General features: G+C 40.4%; 1 protein-coding gene and 1 pseudogene across 1 annotated transcript in view; one reads left to right on the forward strand and one right to left on the reverse strand.

The window, feature by feature from the left end:
* The first annotated feature begins 321 nt into the window (after positions 1 to 321).
* Positions 322 to 22,056, forward strand: part of ZMYM2 (zinc finger MYM-type containing 2) — a 71,462-nt gene continuing 49,727 nt past the window's right edge. Inside the window, exons 1-4 of the mRNA XM_004714834.4 lie at positions 322 to 1,178; positions 14,699 to 14,984; positions 19,135 to 19,300; positions 20,370 to 20,582. Of these exons, the coding sequence (XP_004714891.1) occupies positions 332 to 1,178; positions 14,699 to 14,984; positions 19,135 to 19,300; positions 20,370 to 20,582 (1,512 nt within the window). The 5' untranslated portion in view covers positions 322 to 331. The remainder of the gene's footprint in view (positions 1,179 to 14,698; positions 14,985 to 19,134; positions 19,301 to 20,369; positions 20,583 to 22,056) is intronic.
* Positions 16,921 to 18,856, reverse strand: LOC105979722 (annotated as a pseudogene).

The raw sequence follows: 22,056 nt of genomic DNA on the forward strand, positions 1-22,056 counted from the left end.
GCGCGCCACCCTCATTGACAAGGATATGACTTTTCTCCCCGCCTTTGGTGTTTAAAGCCTGGTCCCTTTGGTCCTTCATGATCACACATGTTGGTGTGCTAAAGCAACAGAAACTTATCTCACAATGAATAATATTACATAGATAATAACTTTTTCTGGAAGCTAGGTAAAACTTATTCTCATTTAAGATATTGAAGAATGAAGAAAAGATAGAAGAATGTCAGAGTACTTTTAAAAACCCTGTTTCAGTTAAGTAATTAAAAATAAATGATAATATACTGGAATTGTAACCCTTCTTTCTTTTTCCTATGTCCTCAACAGATTCTTTGGCATGGACACAGGCTCAGTGGGAGGAGTCGAATTGTCTGAACAGACTCCTGTTTTATTAGGGCCTACCACCATGGCAACTAGTCTTACGAATGTAGGAAGTACATTTAGTGGTCCACCCAATCCGTTAGTCTCTAGAGGTAATAAATTTCAAAACTCATCAGTGGAAGATGACGACGATGTTGTTTTTATCGAACCTGTACAACCTCCCCCACCTTCTGCACCAGTGGTGACTGATCAAAGAACTGTAACATTCACTTCATCAAAAAATGAAGAACTACAAGGAAATGACTCAAAAACCCTTCCTTCCTCAAAAGAACTGTCTTCACAGAAGGGAAGTGTAAGTGAAACAATTATTATTGATGATGAAGAGGACATAGAAACCAATCAAGGACAGGAGAAAAATCCCTCCAATTTTATTGAACGAAGACCTTCTGAAACTAAAAGCAGAACCAACGATGTGGATTTTTCCACTTCCAGCTTTTCAAGAAGTAAGGCAAATGCAGGACTGGGTAATAGTGGGATCACCACAGAACCAGACTCTGAGATTCAGATTGCTAATGTTACAACCTTAGAAACGGGCGTAAGTGCTGTGAATGAGGGCCAGGCGGAAAATCCAGACGGGCGTGATATGAACTTAATGATCACACATGTGACTTCACTGCAGAATACCAATTTGGGAGATGTCTCTAACGGACTCCAGCCAAGTAATTTTGGTGTTAATGTACAAACATACACCCCATCTTTAACTTCACAGACCAAGACTGGAGTAGGACCTTTTAATCCCGGTAGAATGAACGTGACAGGAGATGTATTTCAGAATGGAGAATCTGCAACTCATCATAATCCTGGTAAGCAATAAATGATACTCTACTCTTGTCAATGGGTTTAAACTTTGGGTTGATTGTTTTGTTTACGTTGAAATAATTAGTGCTAATTATTTTAGTTTCTGCTTGTAAAATATTTTCACTTTAGTGACTTACATTAGGCTTGAAATTTAGTTACTATGGAGAGATGTAAAATCATATATGGTATTTCACTTGAGATTTTTAGAGAGTTAATGATTCACATGTAAACATGTTTTTAAAAAATTCTTTACATTCACCACCATTTGACATTTTGGCATCTTGTTATATATTACTCACTTTTTTCTACTTGGGGAAAAATAATCTTATATAATAATTGGATTTAGATTTGCTTTTACTGTCTGTGTGTTTGTTTTCACTATCTCTGATTTTAGTTTTCAGTCAACTTATTTTTATAAGTTGGTAGACTTCTCGATTATTTGGAAATTTTGTATGTGGGTACACATGTTCTATGAAGATAATATGGAAAAATGTGAAAACATATGGGAATTACCAGAAATCTAGCATTTTCATGGCCATTCCTGTGTATGTCCTTTTTTCTCTTTCTCTGAGCCTGTGTTTATCTATGTCTGCTTCTTCCATCATTTTAGGCTCATTAGAAACTTTATCAGCCTTGTAATTGTCGGGTATGAGGAGTAACTAAAACCGTGGTTAAGAATGCTCTGTGAAATAATAGTGAAATAGTGATAATTCTTGTTTATTTACTGCTTTTTTTTTTGTCTTGTGAGAATAATGCCTAATTATAAAAAGGGATGGGGGGGCGGTGGGCAGAGGGAGAATCTGTACAGGTTTATTAACAAATGAAACTAGCCTTCTCTCTCATGGTGACTCCAGTTACAATGAAGCTGAACTGATATTGGAGCCATAGGGTATTTGTTTTTTTAATTGTTATATCTACAACAAAACTCACATAAGTCAACAGTGACATTGTTTACATTCTTCAAGTTGTGAGCTCTCTTTCAAACCATTAAAAAAAATATTGGAGTTTCTTACAACCCTTTCACAATCCATACATATATCCATTGTGTCAAGCACATTTGGACATATGTTGCCATCATCATTTTCAAAATATTTTCTTTCTAATTCAGCCCTTGGTATCAGCTCCTCATTTTCCCCCCTGCTCCACCCCCACCCCCTCATGAACCCTTGATAATTTATAAATTATTATTATTTTTTCATGTCTTACACTGACCGATGTTTCCCTTCACCCACTTTTCTATTGCCCGTCCCCCTGGGAGGGGGTATATGTAGATCATTATGATTAGTTACCCCTTTCTCCCCCCTCCTTCCCCTCCCCCTCCTGGTATTACTACTCTCATTGGTTCTGAGGGGCTTATATGTTCTGGATTCCCTGTGTTTCCAGCTCTTATTTGTACCAGTGTACATCCTCTGGTCTAACCGGATTTGTAAAGTAGAACTAGGGTTGTGATAGTGGAGGGAGGAAACATTAAAGAACTAGAGGAAAGATGTATGGTTCATCCATGCTGTACTGCACCCTGACTGGTTCCCCACAACCCTTCTTTAAGGGGATGTCCAGTTGCCTACAGCTGGGTTTTGGGTCTCCATTCCACACTCCCCCTCATTCACAATGATATGATTGTTTTCTTCTTTGATGCCTAATAACTGATCCTATTGACACCTCATGATCACACAGGCTGGTGTGCTTCTTCCCTGTGGGCTTTGTTGCTTCTCAGCTAGATGGCCGCTTATTTATCTTCAAGTCTTTAAGACCCCAGATGATAGCTGGGCACCATCAGCTTTTTTCATTGCATTTGCTTATGTGCCCATTTTGTCTTCTGCAATCTTGTCATGAAGGTGAGCAACATGGAATGCCAGGTTATTAGAATAAAATGTTCTTGCATTGAGGGAGTACTTGAATAGAGGCTCAGTACCTGTCCATTCTTTATACTTAACATATAAATACATGCACATAGATCTATTTCCCTATCATTATATATAAATATATTTACATATGTACATGTCTGTATTTAGACCTCTGTAAATGTCCATTTGCCTCCTAGTCCTTTCCTCTATTTCCTTTTACTTTCCTCTTGTCCCACTATCATGTTCGACCTTCATTCAGGTTTCAGTAATTCCTCTTGGCGACATTACCCTTGATCAAGCCCTGTCAGGTATCCTATATCCTCCTCCTCATCAATTTTAGATCACTTGTTATTCCCTTGTCCCTGGGTTGATTGACACCCCCTTTTCTTTCTACCACTTCCCCCCTTCCCATGTCCCCGGAACCGTTGGTCCTGTTGTTTTCTCCTCCAGATTGTTTATCCCATTTCAAACCATTTTTAACCTTGTGCAACCTTCAGTCTTCAAACCATATGAGCAAACCTTTTTCAAACCATTCTACCAACATTAACTCACTATTATTTAAGCAAAAAACTTGCTGCATCCCTCTGCCCTTGGTAACCCTTGGTAATCTTTGGTTTCTATTTATATGCTTATTTCATGTAAGTAATATTACTAGGTATTTGTCCCTGTGCCTGACTTCTTTTGGTCAACAAGTTAACAAGGTTCATGCATACTATGGCATATATCAGGACTCCATTTCTTTTTAATTTTTAAAAATTTAATTAGTTTATTTTTTTGACTCCATTTCTTTTTATGGCTGATTTGTATTCCATTGTGTGTATGTATATACACCACAGTTGGATTAGCTGTTTATCTGGACATTTAGGTTGTTTCAACCTTTTGGTTGTCAAGTGCTGCAGTGAACATGTTCTGTCCACACATTCCTGCTTTTCCTTGTGGGTATAAACCTAGGTTTGAGGTCCTGGGTCATAAGTTCTTCTATGCTCAACTTTTTGAGGAACCACTGAACTTTTCCGCAGTGGCTGTACTTTCTGTACCCTCCCCTCCCCTCTCTTCTCCTGTCCTAGCTCCCCTGTTCCCTTTCCCCTGTCCTCCTTCCCCTCCCCCTTTATCGTCTTGGATCACCAAGCAGGGCTGAGGTGAGCATGCTACCATGAAATGTGTCTGACTCCATTATTTCAATCTCTCTCTTGTATGGCCGGATCAATACCAGGCCGGCTTCTAGCAGCAAGTGACCTTGAATCTCCCTACACGTGCAGTGCTGACCAGAGCTGGCTGAAACAACTAGCAGCAAGTGGCCTTGAATCTCCCACACACACCTGCGGAGCTGACCAGAGCTGGCTATCTAAAGCAGCCTTGCAAGTTTTTTTTCTTTCTTTTATTCACGGCCCGTTTTGTTCATGGCCTGTTTGGCTCAGTGCCCGCTTTGTTCTTGGCCCGCCGCTCTGCACCCGGCACAATACACCTGGAATCAGGAAGACACCTTACATTCCAGAAACCCTGTATAATGTATCTCCCAATCCCTGGCTACTTTACCTTATATGGACTCAAGGCAGCCCAGTCACATGTTCCCCGGCTATTTAAACACCACTCCTGCAGTCTGGAGTGTGACTCCCTCAGCCTGGACACTGTGGACCGTGGGACTTAGCTTAGGCTGGGTTTTTCTCCCCAATAAAGCCTGTTTGCTCAAATTTGACTCATTTGGTCTCTGGTGCCTATCAACTGCCTTACATCTCTTCTTTTTTTTTTTCAATCTCTTTATTATCTCTCATGCGGTCTATAACTTTATTATAATCTTTATATATATTAACCGTACAATTGCGCCTATCGAACCCACAATTAGTTGTGGGGGGCTGGCATTTCCCCCACAGGTGGTATGGTATCAGGTTTCAGTTTGCATCTGTATAATGAACACTGGCATTTCATGTGCTTGCTGATTGAGTATTACTTTTAGTGAGGTGCTTTAGCTGGAATGTTGTCAGTTCACACCCATTGAGAAGCAGGCACCCTGGAAGACAGGCTGGGCAATCTACTTCCAAAAGGTTTGAGACCCCGTGGAGCAGTTCACACAGGAGCTTGCCTGGAGTTTGAATCCACTTGGTCAATTTGCGTATTTGAGTATCTGCGTGAGTGTCATACCTGCTTGCAGGAATGTATAAATTTTCTTTCCATTTTTTTTACCAGGTGGTTTGTCTATTTGTTACTATGTTTTGGAGGGCTTTTTAAGTGTGTTTTGGATATTAGATCCTTCACTTGATAAATAATTTCCAGTTTTTTTCCTCCCAATCTGTAGGTTGTCTTTTCACTTTTTGTTCATAGTCATTTGAATCATAGTGTTTCATTTTTATGACACCTTCTTTATTTTGTCTTTTGCTTCCTTGGTTATGCTATCATATCTGATAATTTCTTGTTAAAAACCAGGCCCTGCAGCCATGCTCCATTATGGTTTAGTAGTTTTGGCATCCATTGAGTGGAAAAAAGCTTTATACATCTTTAATTTTTCAGTCAGAATAGTGTGAGCGGAACCAAGTGAGATGTCCAGGGTGTTGTCTATTGTTTCTACTGTTAATCATCAGTCCTCTTTAATTCAGGGACGGACAAGATAGTTTCCTAGCAAATAGTTGTGGATGCTCTGCCCCTGTGGATTTCATTTTCAACATTACCTCTCCTTTCTTGAAACAAGTTTCTATTTGTAAACTGTTCATTGTGTGGGGGGCATTGTATAAACTTTTTTTGTAAAGTATCAATGAATCATCATTCTTCTACCTAAGCTTCATTTTCAGTTGGTGTTTGTTCTGCTTCAGTTTTAGCAGAATTCATATTGCTCTGATTCTTTGTGCCACAAACTGGATCCTGTTCAGAAATGTTATCACAAGTATGAGTTCATTTTGATGCCAAAATGTTTTTAGTTTATGCCTACTTTTTTCATAGTATGCATTTTCCATGAACCATTTGAAGACTTCTTACTTCTTGTATTTGTAATTGGTAGTAGTAATAGATCAAAAGTCATACAAATCTTGGTTCTTTATATTGGCTCTTGGACTGATTGTGATTTGACTAGATGGCTTAAACTGCTGTCCTTTGGTTTTGCTTGTATAAAATGGAGGGTTTAGACAAAATGATTTAGATCTCTTCTATTTAGATTTTTTTTTTTAATGTTGGGAGAGATGAAAATTTAGAAGTCGGGGAAACGAGAATTAAGGGAACCATTACACATTATTGCTCATATAGGACTTAAGACTAAATTTACTTTTTAAAAGTCATCGTTAGATGCTGTTAAGTGTTTTCCTTTAAATATGAATCTGAATAAGAAACCTTGAAGTAGAAAATACTAAGGAGCCATATTTGTATTGCAAAATACTATCTCTTCTAGCATATGATCTGACATAATTTTGACAGCATAAATTGATTCCAGGATGTGCTGTTTATAAAGTATATAATTTCTTTTTTGTTTGTTTGTTTTGTTTTAAATGGAATAAAGTCAAATAGGGCTGCTAGAATAGCTTGGGATCAGGAAACTGCCTTCCTCACGGGCTTGGTAGTAAAGACGCTTCCTTGAGCTGTTGTTACGTATGTGCCAGACACCTCTCAGTGCCATCAAGTCAGTGCTGACCCATGGGGCAGGGTAGAATGGCCCCTGTGGATTTCCCAGACTGTAACTTTATGGAAGTGGAAAGCCCGTTTTCTTCCATGGGTTCAAACTACTGGTCTTGTGGATCACAGCCCAACGTGTAACCACTCTGCCATCAGGACTCCTACAGAAGTTCAAAATTTCGAAGATCCTAGAAAGAGGAAAATAAACCAAACAAAAAACCCAGCAACACCAAGAGGCCAAAGTCATAGGCATTAAAAGTAAAATGGACATAGATTATAGTAGTGATGTTACAGTTAGAGGTCTATGGAACAGTAATTACTGTAGTAAAGGGAAGAATTCTTGCTATTAAGTACAAAGGAAGATAGTATTAAAAACTTGAATAACTTGTTAAACCTGCACTCCGAAATTGGATTAGTTCGCATCAATGGCCTATACCATCATTTCTTCCTGTTACTTCTGTTATATTACCTGGTATAGAGGCTGTCAAAATAAATTTGTACGTGAAGGTAAATACAGAAATATTTCTAGAGTTCTAGCTCACATACACACTGTTTGAACATGCCTCTGTAATTAGTGGATGGCTACAGATAAGTTCTTAGCCATACACTTCTTTTATTTCTTTAGGGTGTCCTCAGGATAAAAAAGTTCAGTGAAAACAGTGGTTTCCAAAGGGATTTGATGAGCTAGTTACATTCAGGCCAGAAAGGTTAGGTCAGCTCAGAACGTTTTGTCAACTAGCCTTTAGGGTGTCAAAGGAGTGATTTCCTTGAGGGACAGAGGACAATCACAGAAGCTTATCATACAGACGTTTTCCGAAAACTGCACTTGGGAGAAAAAGGCCAGGAAGTCAGAGCTGAGAACCTGACTTTTCCCCCATCTCAACAATGCACCTGCTCATTCTTCAAAGGTAGCAAGAGAATTTCATTGGGATGCCTTTCCCCCATCCACCCTAGAGCCTTTGTTCCTCAAACTCAAAGAATATTTAAAAGGAACAGACTTGAGTCCCTCAAGGATTTTGATGGTGTTGCAAGTGGCTCCTGCCCAAGTTTCCCCAAGAGCTTCACTGTTGGTGCATGGCCCTGGATTTTTGCTGGATTAGTAACCAGCCTCTATTGGTCATGTGAGTCACCAGTTTTCAAATCTTCCATAGCCTGCACTTCCTTGTTTGGTACATGATACCATCAGTGTAATGCATCACTACACTTGATAACTGCCCAGTCCAAGTCTGTTACCAAACTGTAACAGAAAGATGGAGAATTTAAGTAACCTTAGTCTGATGTGGTGAGAGTGTATTGTGATCCTTTCCATGAATGCAAATTGTGGCTGACACTTTCATCAGACTGTGATGGAGAAAAGGGCATCGACAGGATCAATCACTGAGTACCAGCCTCCTTTAGACTGCTATATTTTCTGTACTGTTGATACCATTGTAACAGCTGAAGCTACAGGTGGACTTACTTTATTTAGGCCTCAATAATCTGTATATCTCCATGAACCATCTGGCTTTTTCACAGGCCATACAGGATGGTTAAATAGGGAATTTGTTGGCACCAATATGCCAGCCTTGAGAACAGCGGTTCTCAACCTGTGGGTCGCGAGCCCTTTGTAGGTCGAGTGACCCTTTCACAGGGGTCGCCCGCTTCATAACTAGCAAAATGACAGTGATGAAGTAGCAATGAAAGTAATTTTATGTTTGGGGGTCACCATCGCAGGAGGAACTGTATTAAAGGGTCGCAGCATTAGGAAGGTTGAGAAACACTGCTTTAGAAGGTCTTTAATCAGCACGAATCTCCATTTGTCTGCTAGGTATCCCATACTGTTTTAGATTAACAATCTAAGTGGGTTCAGGTAATTTAGCAGGCAATTCTAATGGTTCCCATTTCACATGTCCAGTCCATACTGGCTTAGGGGCAGACAGGTAGAGGGTGCTTTCCCAAATTAGACATACTATTCATGCCAATAATATTCAGGTAAGAGAGAACCTACTTTATACAAAATCCATTTAAATCTTCTGATTCTCACCTAAATTTTCACCTTAGTGCCCCCTTCATATCCCAGAGGCTATCTCTAGGCTCCTTCAGTGTTTTGTTGGCAGGCTTGGAGATTACAGTGCATTGAACTTCTGCATATGGCCTTGGGACCCCTGCTGGGGCCTGGACTAGAAGCCCCTGCGGGCCCTTTGTCAAACCTTATTTTTATCAACGAGGTGTGTCTCTGCTTCACATGATCAGTTGGGAATTCTAGTCATTAAATACTTCCCAGATGGGGTTGGGGTGGGGTGAATATCAACCTCCTTAACATTGAGGGACTAGTAGAAGCTGGTCCACCCAACTTCTGGTAGTGTTGTATTAGGGTCCTGTTTCAACTTCATCAGTGTCTGCTGTGTTCATTCTATTTTTTTTAATAGCCATCTTTCTCTTAACTTCTGGGATAAGTTATTTTGCAATTGTCCCTTACCATTCTCCTATTAATTATCCTTATGCTTCTTGCATCTGTAAAACCCATGCGGGGCAGTTGTGCCAAGAGATCTGGCACGGCTTCTCGAGTTGTTGCTTAGTTTTGCAGTAGTAAGGTTACATAGAGTGCCCTGTAGCAGGGCTCCCTTGAGTGCCATATCTGTCATGAGCTGTGTAAGGGGCGTGCCCATTGGATGAATAGCCTGGTCACCAGAAAGCCATTCTATCATTGCCTCCATAACACATTAACTGCTTCCTCTGAATGAAGTGTTCCAGTGAGTATTTAATGAGAGAGATAAGGCAGGCAGTTTTCCTTCTCATGGCAGACAAGTCCCACTGCAGATTTTAGTTCATCAGTCTGGCCGTCCCCCTTTGAGTTAACTTCCCCTGTGAAAGAATCAAGGATTACCATTTGTGACTGTTCATTGTGAGCTGTGGCTCTTGCATCATCTCAAATGTATTCTTCCATTCAGTACCATTGCCCCTAAATTAGCCACTCTTTACGATCCATTTTACTAGTAGTTCCTTAGGAAGCTGACTGGAACAGCTCCTTTGTCCTGTACTCCCTGGTCTTAACAGTTTCTTGCATTTTCTCTGTTCCCCTCCCAGACTACCTTCTTGGTGACCAGTGGTCCTAAGGATACTTCCTGTTACTCTGACACACTTTTTCGTTTAGGAGGCAGCCCTGAGACTAGAGGTCACAGTTCTGAACTGGTTCTAGACTTGATTCAATTCATTCCTACAGTCTTTTTCTTTGCCATTGTAGTGTCCCCCCCCCCACCAGCTACCATTGATAGTAGAAACCAAGAAATGTAAGTCTTGGTTTTCTTTATCACTCTTCTTTTTCCATATGCATCCAGCAAGCCATTTCCATGAATATCAGTTGCTTTGGGCAAGGGATTGCAACATAATAGCTGCCTTAATCCCTGGGTGTTCTTTATCTCACCTGGAAGTCAAAGGTGTTTCTCATTTTCCTCTTTCCCCAAACCACATTTCCCATCATGCTGACACTAATTGTGGTAATTTCTTTTGTAAGAATTAATATTGAGAAGTTGGAGATTGAAGGAGTCCCAAAAGTCCAACTCTCCCAAAATGCTAGTCTGCCCCATCTCCCCTGTGTTCAGCACACACCCCCTCTCCCCGCCTTTTCCTTTGATTATATCCCCTCATGTTTCTGGGTTCTGCAAATTGGTGTAGTGTCCCACAGAAAGTCATGAAAAGAGAGGAAATGTCTAACGTGGTGTGCTGGTTGCTGTTCAGCCCCAAATTAGAAGGTGTTAAGGCAGAAGGTAAGCCAGATGCAGTGTCTACTCTTGGCTCTTTCCAGTGATGAGATCCCTCATGCTGATCATAGGGCTCATTTTATACACAACAAATGGCATTCTAGGGAATCTTGTTCACAATTATTGTCCCATACCTTCTTACCAGACCCAGGTAAGAAAAGGTCGTTTGGTGGAGATAGAGAGACTTGGGCCAGAAGAGACACTGCAGACAGGAAGGTAAGATTAGAGAGGTGGGACTACTACCTTCATAAGTGTACTGGTCTGTTATTGTTACTAGATGCCAGCGAGTTGGATCCCACCAACTCTGACTGCAGCACTCTGGCCAGACTCTTCCAAGACAGATTTATTTGTCCTTTTTTTAAAATTTTTTTTAAGGTTTTAGACAAATTTTTTATGGTAAATTTAGTGAAGGTTTCCATTTTAGGTCATAAACTTTGTATTCAACAGTTTACCCCACTAATCAAATCTTCTAGTAGTTTTCCCCTCACCCACACCTTGATAATAATTGTATCCAATGAAATCCAAATATCACACTAATTTTACATTAGCATCTAAATAAAAATACATAAATTCTTTAACAAATTGGAACAGTTCCTTTTCTTTTTGAATAGTAGCCAGTTATGATTTAGACTCTGGAGCTTGTGTGCACTTCATTTTCATGTCTCTCAGGATGGATGCTCTTTTGAAACGCCCTGTCCTCTGTAGGTTATCTGCTTACCTTTACTCACTGCTATCAAGTTATTTCTGATTCCTAGCAACCCTATAGAACAGAGTAGAACTGTCCCATGGTGTTTCCAAGGCTATAAATCTTTTTTTTTTTAATCATTTTATTGGGGGCTCGTACAACTCTTATCACAATCCATATATTCATTCACTGTGTCAAGCACATTTGTACATTTGTTGCTATCATCATTCTCAAAACATTTGCTTTCTACTCGAGCCCTTAATAGCAGCTCCGTATTTTTCCCCTCCCTCCCTCACAAACCCTTGAAAATTTATAAATTATTTTTATCTTTTTGTGTCTTAACGCTGTGTCCCTTCACCCACTTTTCTGTTGTCTGTCCCCCAGGTAAGGGGTTATATGTAGATCATTGTGATTGGTTCCCCCGCTTTCTCCCACCTTCCCCTTCCCCTGCTGGTATCTCTACTCTTATTATTGGTCCTGAGGGTTTTATCAGGCCTGGATTCCCTGTGGTTCCAGATTTTATCTGTACCAGTGTACATCCTCTGGGCTAGCCAGATTTGTAAGGTAGAATTGGGATCATGATAATGGGGGAGAGTAAGCATTAAAGAACTAGAGGAAAGGTGTATGTTTCATCAGTGCTATATTGCACCCTGACTGGCTTGCCTCCTCCCTGAGCCTACAGATGGGCTTTGGGTCTCGCACTCCCCCTAATTCACAAGGATATGATTTTTTGTTCTTTGATGCCTGATACCTGATCCCATTGACACCTCATGATCACACAAGCTGGTGTGCTTCTCCCATATGAACTTTGTTACTTCTCAGCTAGATGGCCGCTTGTTTATCATCAAGTCTTTAAGACCCTGGATGCTATATCTTTTGATAGCCGGGCACCATCAGTTTTCTTCACCACATTTGCTTATGCACCTGTTTTGTCTTCAGCAATTGTGTCAGGAAGGTGAGCATCGTGGAATGCCAGTTTAATAGAACAAAGTGTTCTTGCATTGAGGAAGTATTTGAGTAGAGGCCCAATGTCCACCTGCTACCTATAAACATAGGCACATAGGTCTATTTCCCCATCATCATACATAAATATATTTTCATATGTACATGCCTATATTTAGACTTCTATAAGTGCCCTTTGCCTTCTAGTTCTTTCCTCTGTTTCAGTGGTTCTCAAACTGTGGGTCATGCGATCCCTTTGGGGGTTGAACGACCCTTTCACAGGGGTCGTCTGATTCATAACGGTAGCAAAATTACAGCTATGAAGTAGCAACGAAAATAATTTTATGGTCAGGGGGTCACCACATTAGGAAGGTTGAGAAGCACTGCTCTATTTCCTTTTACTTTCCTCTTGTCCCACTATCATGTTCGGCCTTCATTTAGGTGTCAGTAATTCCTCTGTTATATTGCCCTGATCATGCCCTACCAGGCCTCCTACACCCTCCTCCCTATCGATTTTAAATCACTTGTTCCCTTGACCCTGGGTTTGTTAACACCCACTTCCTTTCCCCCACCTCCCCCTGTCCCATATCTCCCCAGAACCATCGGTCCCATTGTTTGCTCCTCTAGATTGTTTATCCCGCCTATCCTATCTAGCTAGACCTGCAGAAATAATAATATGTACAAAAAAGCAAGACAGAGCAAAACAAAGCAACAAAAGGAAACAAAATAACAACAACAACAAACTAATGACAAAGAAAAGAGAAAAGCCTGTAAATGCTCAAGGTCTGTTAGTTGACCCTTAGGTGTGTTTTCCGGTTGAGTCTGATCAGGTGCCACGCCCTGGCCCCAAAGTCTATTTCTGGTATTTCCTAGCACTTCGTTGCTCTCTTCCCCTGTTCTGTGGCACACCTTTAGTGTTTTGCCTCAGTGTGGCGGGGTCAAATCAGGTGCAGTTCCCGCACTGTGCCTCCAGTGTTGTCCCCTGTAGTGCTGTGGGTCAGTGAGGGATGTAATGTGGGTCCTCTCTGTGCTTTCGCTGCTCTGCGCGGGAATATCGTCCTTGGAGCTTGGTGGTGCAGGATGTGTTCCACTCTTGCTTCCACCCCCTTCATTTGCTCCTGTGTGCTCTGATCAGACCTGTCCCTCTCCCTGAGCTGTAGCTTCAGTGCTGTCCTCTGACGAGAATTCTTCTGCAGGGAGGGGGGAGCTGTCCACGTCATTGGGATTAGGACAAGCCCCTCAGGCCTCTCTGTTTATTTGTCCTTTTAGCTGTACATGGAACTCTCAGTATTTTTCACCAGCATCCCAGTGTAGACACATCTTTTCTTCAGTCTTTATTCACTGTTCAATTGTCTCACACACACACACACACACACACACACACACACACACACACACACACACACCCTAGTGGAGGATATATTTAGAAACAATAGCTTTCCTTTAAAAAAAAATGTTTTTATTAGGGGCTCGTACAACTCTTATCACAATTCATACATCCATTGTATGTCAAGCACATTTGTACATTTGTTGCCCCTCATCGTTCTCAAAACATTTGTTTTCTACTTAAGCCCTTGGTATCAGCTCCTCATTTTTCCCCTCCCTCCCAGCTCCCCCCTCCCTCACGAACCCTTGATAATTTATAAATTACTATTATTGTTAATAGCTTTCTTTGCATTTTGATATTTTTGTTTAATAAAGCTTTGGTGATTTTTGTGGCTATATATTTTGACTTGACGTTGTGTATGGAAAAGCTGTTCTTACATAAACCACACACTCACTGCTATGGAATTGACCCAACTTATAGTGACTCATAATGACGCTGGTGGCATAGTGGTTTATGCACCTGGGTGATAACTGCAAGGTTAGTAGTTCAAAACCACTAGCCACTCTGGAAGAAAAATGATACCTTCTACTCACATAAAGACTTGCAGCCTTGGAAACCACAGGAATGGCCCCACTCTGTTCTGTCCTATCGCTCTTAGTTGGAATCTACTTGATGGCAGTGAGTTGGTTTTTGTTTTTGAATACATATTTTTAAAATAAACAACAAACTTTATCAGACTGGTGTCATATTTCTCATAGGCTCTGGGTGGTTGTGCTTTTATGTGTGTGTATTTGTTCCTTATTTAAAGTTATATTCTGCATATAAATGTTTGGCTATTTCTTGCTTGTTAATAACCATTGGCTAGTATTTTTTAATACGTTATATATAGGCTAAGAGCCTTGTGGTGTATAAGGTTACTTGTTGAACTGTTAGACAGAAGGTCAGCAGTTTCAAACCACCAGCTGAAAGAGGCTTCCTACTCTTGTGAAGAATTAAGTCTCAACCCACAGGCATACTGTCTTGTAGGGTCAATATGAGTCAGAATCAAACTCGATGGCAGTGAAATTATATAGGCTGGTCATTTTATATTTGATTACATGTTATCTCATTTAAATGCTGTCATTCTTAGGAACTTAGTTCCATTTTCAATTTAGAGAAGAATCATGCCATAGCAATTAAGCAATGTACCCAGTCTATTAATTGATGGAGCTGGGATTTGAATTAAGATAGTCTTACTCCTAATTTTTTTTGCTTTGACGTCTCTGCTAAACTGATGCACTATTAACTTACTACACCTGTGCTTAATGGAAAGTTAAACTATTTTTCTGATATAAATTCTACTTTGTATAAAGGCCCATATCCTTACCCTTCCCTTGTGCATTTTGTTTTTCAGATTCTTGGATCTCCCAGTCAGCTTCATTCCCCCGGAACCAGAAACAGCCTGGAGTAGATTCTTTATCACCAGTGGCCTCACTACCTAAGCAGATTTTCCAGCCTTCTGCCCAGCAGCAACCCACCAAACCAGTGAAAGTCACTTGTGCAAACTGCAAGAAACCTTTGCAGAAGGGACAGACAGCTTATCAGCGAAAAGGGTCTGCTCACCTCTTTTGTTCTACCACCTGCCTCTCCTCCTTCTCTCATAAACCTGCTCCAAAGAAACTCTGTGTCATGTGTAAAAAGTAAGTTGTGCTTTACTTATGGTCGAATACTGACGTAACATTTTAAAAGAGATTTTCAGTACGGATCTTAAAACTAAGCTATATTTTTAAAATTGGTAAGCTAGTGTTTGAATCTTGAAGTTAGCTTCAATTTTAAATGGTTTTGGAGTTTCTTCATTAAGCCCAGGTGATGACAACATAGAGCAGTGGTTCTAAACCTTCTTAATGCCTCGACCCTTTAGTACAGTTCCTTATGTTGTGGTGACCCCCCCAACCGTAAAATTATCTTCGTGTCTACTTCATCACTGTAATTTTGCTACTGTTAGGAATCGGGCAACCCCTGTGAAAGGGTTGTTCGACCTCCCAAAGGGCTCATGACCTACAGGTTGAGAATCGCTGACATAGAGGCCTTTGTATTTGGACAGGGTTTGAAGTTGATTGATAGTAGGGTGCTTCATGGGCAAACAGAATTAAGAGGTAATAGGATTTTCCCATGAAATTTTTGAAGCCCCCCCTCCTATAAAAACCGAAAGAAAGAAAAGCCCAGTGCCCTTCAGTCTTATTCAGACAGCAATCCTCTGGGACAGAGTGGAACAGCCCCGAAGGACTGCAAAGGCTGTAATCTGTGCAGGAGCAGATCACCAAGGCCTTTTTTCCCACCGAGCAGCTGGTGATATCAACCCTGAGCTCTTAGTTTAAAAGCTGAGAACTGCTTAACCACTGCTTCACCAAAACTCAACAGTCTACTGCCATCCAGTCTGTTCCAACTTGGACTGACTCTATAGGACAAGGTAGAACTGCCTTCATGGATTGCTGAGACTGTAACTCTTTCAGGACGTAGAAAGCCTCATCTTTCTACGGCAGAGCGGCTGATGGTTTCGAATTGCTGACCTTGCTGCTAGAAGTCTCAGGAACCATTTTTAAGGCAAGGTTTACAAAACAAAACCCAGGATCCTCTGTTTTACCTTTTCCAAGTTTGGTTTCACTGGTTCAAACTACCTGGAATATGGTATATAGTATATGGAAGCTCAAACCAGGTGGACTTTCTGTACTGCCTGTTAGGTAGCCCAGGCCTCTAAGCTATCTTAGAACTCTGTAGAGATTTAATAAATTTCGACATTGTACATATTTAATACTTCAAATAGTGGAGCAGTGCTTGGATTGCTTTACAGTCCATGCCGAGTTATAGGGTCCTGGAACTTGAAAGTAAAGGAAAATGTCAAATTTTGTTATTTTCTAACATTTTTCATTATAATTAGCTGTGCAAAAAGGTAGGCAGTGTTATTTGGGAATTGGAGGTGTAATTAAATTCAGTCGTTCTATAGTGAACATGTAGTATGCTCTAGTGACCTAGATAGTCAGTGCACACTATTTAAGTTTTACACTTAGTAAATTAGTCCTTCAGGTTAACGTAATATAATTAATGATAAACACACACACATAATCCCCACCACCACCCCACCACCCTTAGTGTTTTTAATTACCGGTACTGAAACTTAGTGCCATACAGTCATATAAAACCTGTAGGACAGAGGAGAACCCCTGTGGGTTTCTGAGGCATTAATGTATTTGCTATTCAATATTTGGCTTTCATTTTTTGATTACTAAGAGTTTCTAAATGGTGATACTGATTTTATTTTTCTCCATAAAATATAAAGTGGTGTATTTAGATGGGTTTAAATCAGTGGTTCTCAGCCTTCCTAATGTTGGGACCCTTTAATGCAGTTCCTCATGTTGTAGTGCCGCCGCCCCCCCCCCTCCCGTACTATAAAATCATTTTTCATTGCTACTTCATAACTGTAATTTTGCTACTGTTATGAACTGGGCAACCCTTGTGAAAGGATCATTCGACCCCCAAAGGGTCGTGACCCGCAGGTTGAGAACCGCTACTTTAAATGATTTCATTGTAGGATTCAGCATAACTGAAACAAACGTCCAGTGTCTTTTTAAACAGGAATCACAAAGCAATGGCTTTGGCTTCAGGTAGAAATGTGTCCCAGTGTCTTACCAGCTGCTGTGTGTTTATACTGATTCTAAGTACTTGCTGATAACAGTTTAAAAGTCTTTTACTCATTCTTTATCTAATCTTCCCACTTCTTTTTGAATCATATGAGAGATCTATTCAAAATCTCTTTCTCCGTGTTGCACTTTGGCCTCCCACTCTCTTACTTCATTCTTAGCTTGCTGTATTTTATCTAGTTTGTTAGCATCCATCATGTTTGACTCAGTTTCGGTTGTTTGAGCATTTTCTCATTGCTGCCAGCACTTCATTCGATGGTCAAACACACCTTTCACTGCAGCAGTAGATGAAATTAGTCACTAAGTAGTTCCAAAAACATAAAAGTCAGCAAAAGTTTGTTCTTGATGCAACTGATCTATCCCCTCCTCAACCTCAGCAAGCTGTGACAAAGGTATAGATAAAGCAGTATGATCCTCATTATTACCTAATAACATAGTAGCAATTTTAGCAAAGGCAGCTGTGTTGGATGAAAGTTCTTTTCTAGGACATACCAAGGCTTCAACACTGGCCTGGAATCTCCTAAGTTGTTGATCCAGAATCTCAAATCGCTGTTTCTTTGTTTTAAACCAGGCTGATTCTTTCGTCTTGATTGTCATTTTGTTGATAGCCATGTTCACCATCCTTAATATTTCTGCTCCACACAGAGCCTGTGTAGTTCAGAACTCTATAAGAACTGCTTTAACTCAGGACCCTGTAGTTACAGGGAGGCATCCTCGCACAGGGATGTGACATAGGTTCTGTGTCTGGGTAGATCTTTGGCAGAATGTTCTCTTAAAAGCTGTCACAATGTCTTTGGTGCTTTTGTCCCATCTGTAGCTGTAATGCAGACGCTGAAAGCCCGCTCTGCCCACTCTGGAGTGGGGGAAAGCCCTGGATTGGATCGATCCGGCTGATGGAGCCCCTTACAGCATTGGGGGGTCTCTGTGTGGCATAGCCTTCTGGGTGCCCTGCGTTTTAGTTGCATGTTTTACTCGTTGGAGATATCTTTCAAGAACTACTCTGTTTTCCCACAAAATCAGTGGATATTGAATCTTCTTAACCTACTCTGACCTTGGTCATGTCTACTCTTTTCTGGAGCTGGTGGCACAGTGTAACCAACATGTAAATACTTACTTGCCAGTTTGCTTTGCAAGCCAAACAAGTCACTGAATCTTCTTTTATTGAACATAGAAAGGGATGTCTTTTGTTGCTCTATATGCCATGTAATCGTTCATGCCTTCACTAACTTCCTCTGGATCTGATACTCCAAATTTTACATCAAAAAGATCATTTGATTCGTGTTCAGTCTCCTCTCTGGCTCTATCAAAGATCACAGGAGCAGATAAACTCTTAGATTCAATTCTGGGCCCAGTGAACGTAGTAGGAGTGACAGGCATAACTGCTGGAGAAGGTTCTGGAGAGAGGAGAGGTTCCTTTTTTGGACTGTCCAAAGAAACTTCTTTGTTTTTTTTCAAGCAAAAGGGAAGAAATTGATTGGCGCCCATATGGGAAACCCTAGAGCAGCCCAGCATACCCCACTGTGCAGGCATGCCCAGCAAGGGTCACACCATTCACTGTACCCCCATGTCCCAGAGGGACTCCCCTGGAGCCGAGCCCCAGAGTCCCAGGACTGGCTGGGGGTGGGGACGAGAAACTTCTTTTGCAGTTCTGCAAAAAGATCTCTGACATCATCCAACCTAGCTTGTGTGGGTTTGGGGCCATTGGAATTTGTACTAATAACTTCTGCAGGAAGATTAGCTGCTTTTGGAGATGATTGGCTTGACTCCAGGGTGGAGACAGTGCTAGTGAACAAGTCGTCTCCGCCCTCCAACTCCTCAAAGTCAGTGAGCTCCCCGTCTGCTAACAGAGGAGGCTCCTTCTTGGCTGCCACCATCTTTGCCTGTCCAGATGACTGCATGATCTGGGCCTCAGGGACCTGGCATGGAGCACTCCAGGCTGGCTTGTGTGTGGGCGGTCGGCTCCCCCACCTCCCCAGCCCCGTGATTTTCTAGATGAGTGATGTTTGGTTCCCAGGATTAAATCTGGGTGAAGAAGAAATGTCCTATAGGGTTGCCGAGTCACAGTCGACAGGTGCAGTTAACTGTACAATACTCTTCACATTTCATTTATTTTAAAGTGTTTTTTACTTCATGTTATATTTTTATTTTTCAGAGATATAACCACAATGAAAGGAACCATTGTTGCTCAAGTAGATTCAAGTGAGTCCTTCCAGGAATTCTGTAGTACATCGTGTTTGTCACTGTATGAAGACAAACAGAATCCAACTAAAGGAGTTTTAAATAAATCAAGATGTACAATCTGTGGCAAACTAACAGAGGTTTGTATTTTTGTACTCTATTAATTTTGTTCTAATAGAAATATTTTAAACTGTTTGTAAGAGCGATTTATTATACACGTTTTTCATCAATGTGTTTACCTCAAAGTGAGGATACATAAAACCCATCTTAGGGGACTGCCCATTATGAACTCTTAAATTGCTATAGTGAAAAAGTTAAAGATTATAATATTAATTGCCTCCTTGATATTTCAAAGTACTTACAGATAACACCATAGTATTTTGGTTGATATATATATTTAATCTACTAATATGCTTATTTTTGAAAATGCACTTATAAAAGATACGGACAGCCAATATAATTAATTCAAATAGAGATTCTTTTCTCCTTATTCAGACTTCAAACCACATGTTCATTTCTAAGCAGGGCTATTGCCTTTCTTGTATTGCACCCTGTTTTAAAAGGTAAGTACATTAACATGAGCCCTGGTGGCGCTGTTGGGCAGTCGTTGAATTGATAACTTCGAGGTCAGCAGTTCAAACACACCAGATGCTTCAAGAGAGAAAAATGAAGCTACCTGCTCTGCAAAGATTTAAAGCCTTAGAAACTTCGTGTAAGATTTCTTTAAGTCTGAATTCACTGGATGTCTGTGATTTGGTTTGGGAATTGAATATTAAGTGACTGGAGTTGTGAAACCTTCTAATGGGAGCAGTAGGAGATCTAAAAAAATTGTTTTTATGGGAACAGAATTTGCACACCAAATTTGAATTTTATAATAATGGCTCTCTCCTTTTTCTTGGGCAATATATTTTATTATTTCTTTTAGATTTGTGTAAAGATTTTCTATTTGGTTATACAGATCAATATACAAACTAACCAAATTTTAAAAATTACTTTGAGATGAAATTTACATTGATGTCACAGTTTTCCTTTCTTAAGTGCCCGATGTCTTTGCTTGTATAAAAGCAATTCACAGCGTAGTGAGTGCTTTATCTCTGGAAACACAATGTTCCACAGAAAAATTGTTGGGGCATTGTTGTTTCTGCTGGAGGACCATGTTCTTAACAACTTATCAGGCTGTTTATTTATTTCTTTTACTTTTCTTTTTAGATTCGCCATGAAGTTAGCTTTAAAAACATGACTCACAAGCTGTGCAGTGACCACTGTTTTAACAGATACAGAATGGCAAATGGTTTAATAATGAATTGCTGTGAGCAGTGTGGAGAGTACTTACCGAGCAAAGGGGCTGGAAACAATGTCCTTGTGGTTGATGGTCAGCAGAAAAGATTTTGCTGTCAAAGTTGTGTCAGTGAATACAAACAGGTAATTCATGTTCTGATTAAAATAGTCTTCTTTTGTGTTTTAAAGGGCTTTAATAGCTTTATTCTAAAAAGACAGCTTCTTGAGGGTGCTGACTTTAGTTAGTCGGCCTGGGCCAGAATACTGGCCCTGCCAATTGGTACAACACATACTTTGGCTAAAAGACTTAATTAAACCTTCCTTTAGTTTTGTCATCTCTAAAATGATGAAATAGTAATACCTAAGTACTTGTATCCTGAGTAAAACGAAATCTGTGTCTTCTTGATTTTTTTTAAGAACCTAGTCCAAGAAAGTCTAATTCTTTATCAGTCCCACTGTAAACGCTTTCAGTCATTATCACATTTGACTTTGAAGCATCATCGTTTGATTTCTTTATACATGCTGTGTGAATGGAATTGGTAAGTAATATATGGATTTGGCTGTTGGGGTCTGAATAATGTATTTGTGAGATTTGTACATAGGTCTGTTCAGTTATGGTGTTCTGTTCCTTTAAAATTACTTTTTACAAACCTCGAGAAACAATTTTTATCAGCTCAACTTACCATTTTGAATTGTACAATCCTATAACCTATTCTTATGAAAGTAGAAATTAATGATACTAATGAAACTCATGATACTTAAAAAAGTAGAATTTAATGAGTTAGGGAGCATAGGGCAATTCAGAATGTTGCTTCTTTGAACTTTCAATGTTGTGAAAAACTAGACAAACCAATTTTTACTGATGAATTTGTCATTTTCTGTCACACAGTTTACTATGTTGAAAATGGCAAATTTATTGTAAAAAACAGTTTAAGATCTATCCTGAATGACTACACTGTAGGTATTAGGATAATATCTCAATATCTACAAGAAAGATGACTATTCCCCCAGAAGAATTTATTTCAGAGGACAGCACTAAATCTGCAGCTCAGGGAGAGGGACATAGCTGATGGGAACAGATGAAGGGGGAGGAAGAGAGAGTGGAGCACATCTTGGCCCACCAAACCTTGAGGACGAGATTCCCACTCAGAGTAGCCAATCCAAAGCGGAAGACCATATGGCCAGCTCCACTATGAGACGATATCCCTCACTGACCCTAGCCCTACAGGGGACAACACTGGAGACACAGTGTGGGAATTCCGCCTGATCTGATCCCACCACACTGAGGAAAAACACTAAGGGCATAGAATAGAGCAGCAAGGGGAACAGAGCAACGAAGTTCCCGGGGAATACCAAAAATAGACTTTGATACCAGGGCTTGGCACCCCATCAAACTCTAACAGAAAACACACCTAAAGGCTACAAACAGTCCTTGAACTAACTACAAGTTTTTCTTGTTTGTTGTTGTTCTGTTGCTTTTTTTGTCATTGGCTTTTTGTTGTTGTTTTGTTTTCTTTCGTTGCTTGGTTTTGCTCTGTCTTGTTTTTGTGCATGTTATAATCCTCGCAGGTCTGTCTAAATAAGATAGTTTGGATGAACAATCTGGAGGAGAAAACAA

Source organism: Echinops telfairi, unplaced genomic scaffold (assembly GCF_000313985.2).
Source record: "Echinops telfairi isolate 266 unplaced genomic scaffold, ASM31398v2 ScPeMD7_2565;HRSCAF=3150, whole genome shotgun sequence".
NCBI classification, from domain to species: domain Eukaryota; kingdom Metazoa; phylum Chordata; class Mammalia; order Afrosoricida; family Tenrecidae; genus Echinops; species Echinops telfairi.